We start from the raw sequence: 6,059 nt of genomic DNA, 5'->3' as shown, positions 1-6,059 counted from the left end.
AAAATGATGTAAGGCATGAATGGGTTTGATTTGAGAACTCAAGCAAGATTGAATGATGACAAGATTAGGGAAGGCATGAATTTGACATGTTGGGGCCAAATAAATTGCATGAGTAAATATTAGAGTGAAAGGTCAAAAATACATTTTGAGTTTCACTTTTATGAATTTTATATTTGAACTATCAGATGCAGAGGCGGATCCACACCTAGAGGGTATGCGTACATTCGTAATTCGGAAAAAATCATGTATATATATGTATATCTACCTTGAGAAACTAATAGAAACTAGGATAATTTAACAGTGCACTCATGAATAGCATATGAGTGCCTTTGTGCCATTGATACAAGCTAGAGAAATCACCCATGAGATTTGAGTTCGAATCTAGCTAAAGCCATTTTTCACTGTTTTTATTTTAAGTTGAGCTTAGAGCTCATATTTAAGCTAAGGTAATTCGTAGAATTTACCCTAAATTCAAACCCACTAGATTTGAGTTTGAATCTAGCTAAAACCATTTTTCACTGTTTTTATTTTAAGTTGAGCTTAGAGCTCATATTAAGCTAAGGTAATTCGTAGAATTTACCCTAAATTCAAACCCACTGCCTTTTTTGAATAAATAAATGAAAATTCTACTATATTATTTTTAATATAACAAATTCAATATTTTTGAAAATGGATTAGAAATGATTATAATTAATAATAAGGATAAATTAAAAACTAAGTGATGAAACTAAAATTTGACATCTATTTATCATCAAAAGCCCAAAAAAATTGTTGATGTTGAGAGTGGGATTTGAACCCACGCCCTTTCGGACCAGAACCTTAATCTGGCGCCTTAGACCAACTCGGCCATCTCAACATCTGGGAATTTATCTGCCACATATTATTATAATATTAGTTTCCAGTTGGAACAAATTCATGAGAGTGATACTAGTGATATAAACTTGATACAATAATTTTCTTTACTGCACTAAATTTGATTTTGTCTATTGTTGTTCATATATCACACCATGGTGCATAAATTGCACCAACTTATTGTCAAATCTTGAAATGGTAGCATTCCTCATTTATAATGATTTCAGTCATTAACTGCCTAGAAAGTTTCTCATGTTTTATACAAATGCATGTGCCCATAAGCAGCAGTGCCAGAGAGTGCAATTGGAAAGTAAAACACACAGTAAAGCTGTCTATGCTCTTAAAAATGTGCAGATTGATGATTATCCCACACACTACTACTTGGCATATGACCCGTCAAAGCCGGTATCATTGCATCCAATGGTATGACTTAGTGATTAGTGACATGGAAAAAGACCACAGATAAAATCCATCACACACCAAAAGTCCAAACTAGTGTGAAACAGTTGACAGTATTCATCAACAAGAATTAGAAAGCACAAGACTATGATCAGCACTGCTAGCAAGTTTGCTTTGAAGAACTCAAATAAGAGACTTATTATACTGCATATAGATTCAGAGGTGATAAGAGTTCATGAATATGAATTACTGGTGAAAGTTGAAGGAAAGGAGAGTTATATACATCCTGTCATCGGTATAGAAAGTTACACGAATGGAGGATAGTTCAACATTTTCATGAACTATATACGCGGCTTAGTCAACATTACATGAACTAGTGATGAAAGTAGAAGGAATGAAGATCTATTATGTGTAAGTTTGAAAACAGAACCCTCCTAACTAGCAGCCTCAAAATCGCCAAAGTGTTTATCATCCAACTAAACATATGTGAATCGAATCACCTAAAGTCAAAATCTGTTGCAACAAGTCCAGAAAGACACTAGTTATACAGGATTATATGCACATATGTTATCAAACCCCATATGTTGCCCTTCCTTGATCTTTCTAATCGTGTCTGCTATGCCAACACCACCTGTAACCAAATACGTGCAGACAACGAGATCAAAACAGTGACACAACTAGTGTGGGAATGAATCATAGTTAATTGATAGAGACAGTTTCATATAGCTCAAAATATGTAAGGGAAATGAAAAGAAAAGGAACTTACCTAATGAGAGTGCGCTAACAAAGATTGTGAAGGCCAAAATAAAGATGATTACAGATGCTCTACCAACTATGCTAATTATTTTTCGTACGACATGTTGTCCTACCAAGGCAGCAACAGTAGCCACAGCAACAAAATACAGGGCTGCAAGATAGAGATAAAATAGAGTGGTTTAGAAAAGAAAAAAACACCAAGACATCAAGTTTCCTCTTCCAATGAGGAGCTCAATATATAATTGCTCAAGTCTCAACAATAAAAACCAATGAAGATTTTCAAGTTTTCCTTACCATACGGTACTGGAAAGCGTCCTATTAGATAATATTGTATTACGGACATGGAGGACGAGAATATCATCACAAAGGTAGCAGTTGCACTAGAAACCTGCATTTGCAAATTACTCAATAGCTGCAAGTCGTAAAATTTGTTCTCTCTAACATATTAAGCTTTCGAGCAAAACTCAAATGCTAAATAAGAAAGTTATGTACTAAAACAAGAGTTATCAGGAGAAACGAAAGACACACCTGAGGAGGAATCCCTAGTTCTAGAAACAACGGACCTAAAATGAATCCTCCACCAAGACCTAGCAGCCCACCAACTATACCAGCCAAAATGCCACAGCAACAGTAAAGAATCAATTGATGCACTTTCCAAGTTATTACTGCTTCACCATTTGACATGACCACCCTCGTTCCCTTATACAAGCAAACTGCTTCATATGCAGAAGCTCCTACAGCAACAGGGACCTGAAAATTAGAAACAGAGAAATATTCTTAAATAAGAACCATAACAAGCTAATACCTCCTACAGTGACAGAAAGCAGCAGCTCAAGTCGGTGTAGTAACCATAACATGGGAAGGTTATAACAACGATCTTCTCACTGAATCATTTTATCACCAAATATTGTCCTCATAACACATTTGGCACCTCTAAGCAGTAAATGTTGTTTTTGCCAATTTTCCTCATGACTAGGAAAAAGGAAGAGAGATATGCATCTATAAAATCTCATCCAGTATGTTTAGCTACAGAAATAATCTAATGTCAGATAAAATACACAGAATGCTAAGCTACACAAATCAATATCATAAGAGTGGAAACTTGCGATCAAATTAAAAGAACCTTGCTGATCACAAGGTTTAGATGGATTTGCAGGTGAAGGAAATTTGGAGAAAACACAGAGACAGTTTCTTTTACATCTCAAGAAATAAGTACCTGTAAGACATTTAAGATCCAATATGTCGTTGAACAAGTTGATGTATAAGTCTGTACCCAAAAATGTTAGCTTCTGGTCAGAAAGTTAATAGTGTAGGAATATGCAGAAGGTGGTCCTAAAAGTGTGAAGGCATTTCAAACAGGCAAGCAATTTAAAGCAATAAACCTTGAAGATATGCAGTACGAGGAGAATGATCCACACAGCAATAAGTATGGTGAAATCCTTCCAATACACATTTTCAACAATTGAGACCTGGAGAAGCTCAAGAAGTCAGCATTAGAGTATAAGTAGCATTTACCAAAAGATATTTCAATGCTCAAAATAACATGAGGTAATACATGTAAATGAAAATTGGACACTGGCCATGTAGGTAGTCAAATAAATTGTTAGTGACAAATAGAAAGTAGTCAAGCGAATAGAGCCACGGGGGTTATAAATCACCTCTGGTGTCTTATACCCTTCATTTCTAACTCTAGAGCCTCCGGGTAGGAGTTTGTACGCAACATCCTCAGCACCAGCATCTGTTGCAGTTTCACAATGCCACATTATTACTAACTGGTCAAATATCTCTGTTAATACTTACATGATAAAAGTAGAGAATTTAAGCAACTTACTGCTAGATGTCAAGCGTCTGGAGACCTCCTGGACGTAAAAGAAGCACAAGTGAACAATTTATTAGAAAAAACACACACTCTAACCAAATTACTGTCATGAAGAAGGTACAAGAGACTAACCTTTTTTATTATGGTTTCTTTTTTCCATGTCTCAACACCCTTGAAGAATGACCTAGTTGATGTAACTGCAAGTCCTTAACCAATCAGAAAAACTACTATCACAATATGGGTAGAATCATAGCAGAATCATCATTACCTATGAAAAGAATGATCAATAAAACTGTAACCATCCACTCAGCAAAAAGAATGTTGAGAACAACTCCAATACTGATCCCTAGCAACAACATTGGCTGTAAAAGAAGAGCTAGATCATAATCAATGATGGGCAGGTCAAGTATTGGATGCCTTAGCTTGAGGTTGTAATAGACAGTTGCCCCTGCTGCACCAGTTATCATACCTGGCATGGAAAATAGAATGCTCAATGAGAGTGTGGACCAAATCATGATGGTAAACTTTCTTCAGTATCACATAGTTCCAAAAGATTTTTTCCCATTTTTTCGCTATTTTAGACCCCTTCTCTACAGAGACGCAACTAAGCCTTGTGCCAGCTTGAGTGAAACAAGAAGTATTAGCACAAGAAACCATCTAGCATAAACTTTTTTTTGTTCTTGATGATCATGGTGTCGGGGCCAATTTTCGCACACCTCGACTACTTCCACCGGATACCTGCCACCTCCCACCAACAATAGGTATAAGGTAGCTCTGTCCACCAAGGCTAGGACAATATGTATCAGAAACTCTGTCCACCAAGGCTAGGACAAATGGAAAGAATCACTTAAAGTTTTTGTCTCCGCAGGGATTTGAAGCCCCTCAACTTTAAAAAATCGAACTTGAACCACAAACCAGCATACAAACAAGACAAGCATGATGATTATGAATATTTGATGTTACAAAATAGATTCTTACATTTTGATATTGCAGTTGATGTTTTTGGATCAAACCCAATGATCAAAGTCAGCATGGGAACAAAGATACCACCTCCCCCAACACCTCCAACACTTCCAAAAGCAGCAGCAAAGAATCCAATCACAGAACCAACAATCACTCTCCAGCCAAATTCCAATTCCTGAAATACATAACACACTAGAGTAAGCCCATCCACCACAAGACATAAACGACTACGCCTTCAAGCCGTCCATCAAACAGAACAATCCTTACAAAAACTTTGATGTTTAAGTGTACTTACAGGCCAAAAATGTTGGTAATGCATTTTAGCCTTATGAAGCAAAATCTTGAATATCTTAAAAAAGGAGCCTGATTCAAAGTCATCATTTGTTCCTCCATTTGCAACAATTTCCTCAGCAGAAACAAAAAGGGCAAAAGCTAAAACAATAACCCCAACTACATATCCTGTCAAAGTCTTCCCAATTTCAGCCATCAATTTTTGTATATCCCCACTCTATTTTTGCTCCAAATAACCCGTACCCTTCTTAAGACAATCAAGATTAAAACTTTGACCAAGTCAGTATCATCTAAAAGCAAGTTGAAAACAAGAAATGATAGATCATTACACTTACCCAACTAACTATTTTAAAGCTGCAATCTTTTTAACAATATATTATAAGCATCAACTCCTCCAACCTGATGTAGGGTACATTGACCAAGTAAGAAACTTCTAGAAGTTTACCCTTGAAGCAAGAAATCAAGATCCTGTAAAGGGCAACAACAACTGATTGGACTATATATTAGACACTAGAAGAAGCAACTTATGCAATCAATGTTTTTCATACAAATACATTAGACAAAGTGAAAAACCTGTAAATATTGAAGGGCAACAACAACTGATTGGACTATATATTAGACACTAGAAGAAGCAACTTATGCAATCAATGTTTTTCATACAAATACATTAGACAAAGTGAAAAACCTGTAAATATTGAAGGGCAACAACAACTGATTGGACTATATATTAGACACTAGAAGAAGCAACTTATGCAATCAATGTTTTTCATACAAATACATTAGACAAAGTCAAAAACCTGTAAATGAAGTTTAAACTTGAAGCAAGAAATCAAGATTATTGTACCTACCCCAAGTAAAATGTGTAAAGGCAACAACTTTTGCTGTAAATATATTTGAAAAGGAAGCAAGCAACTTTACAGCAATATTTAAAAGTTGAGGCTGATTAGCCTGTGGACTTATGTTTAAAAGCTCCCCTTTT

General features: G+C 35.8%; 1 protein-coding gene and 1 non-coding gene across 6 annotated transcripts; both read right to left on the bottom strand.

Annotated features, from left to right (window-relative positions):
• Positions 1-775: 775 nt before the first annotated feature.
• Positions 776-856, bottom strand: TRNAL-AAG (transfer RNA leucine (anticodon AAG)). Its single transcript has one exon. It is a non-coding gene; the product is annotated as a tRNA-Leu (tRNA).
• Positions 857-1,466: 610 nt separating this feature from the next.
• Positions 1,467-6,059, bottom strand: LOC102590357 (uncharacterized). Of its 5 annotated transcripts, none has more exons than XM_006359389.2 (14): positions 5,929-6,059; positions 5,416-5,567; positions 5,085-5,327; positions 4,805-4,964; positions 4,095-4,295; positions 3,959-4,023; positions 3,839-3,866; positions 3,666-3,745; positions 3,390-3,476; positions 3,224-3,274; positions 2,536-2,757; positions 2,302-2,395; positions 2,018-2,158; positions 1,467-1,882 (listed from the first exon to the last, which is right to left on the bottom strand). In XM_006359389.2, the coding sequence occupies exons 3-14, from the start codon at positions 5,274-5,276 to the stop codon at positions 1,794-1,796; spliced, it is 1,410 nt and encodes a 469-aa protein (XP_006359451.1). In that variant the 5' UTR covers positions 5,277-5,327; positions 5,416-5,567; positions 5,929-6,059; the 3' UTR covers positions 1,467-1,793. The 5 variants fall into 5 exon arrangements, with proteins under 5 accessions (XP_006359451.1, XP_006359454.1, XP_006359453.1 ...); XM_006359392.2 differs by having other exon boundaries at positions 5,085-5,324; XM_006359391.2 differs by having other exon boundaries at positions 5,416-5,548.

This window comes from Solanum tuberosum, unplaced genomic scaffold, assembly GCF_000226075.1.
Source record: "Solanum tuberosum cultivar DM 1-3 516 R44 unplaced genomic scaffold, SolTub_3.0 scf00297, whole genome shotgun sequence".
Taxonomy (NCBI): Eukaryota; Viridiplantae; Streptophyta; class Magnoliopsida; order Solanales; family Solanaceae; genus Solanum; species Solanum tuberosum.
Note: the sequence above shows the minus strand (reverse complement) of the source record. Positions and strands in the feature narration are given on the sequence as shown.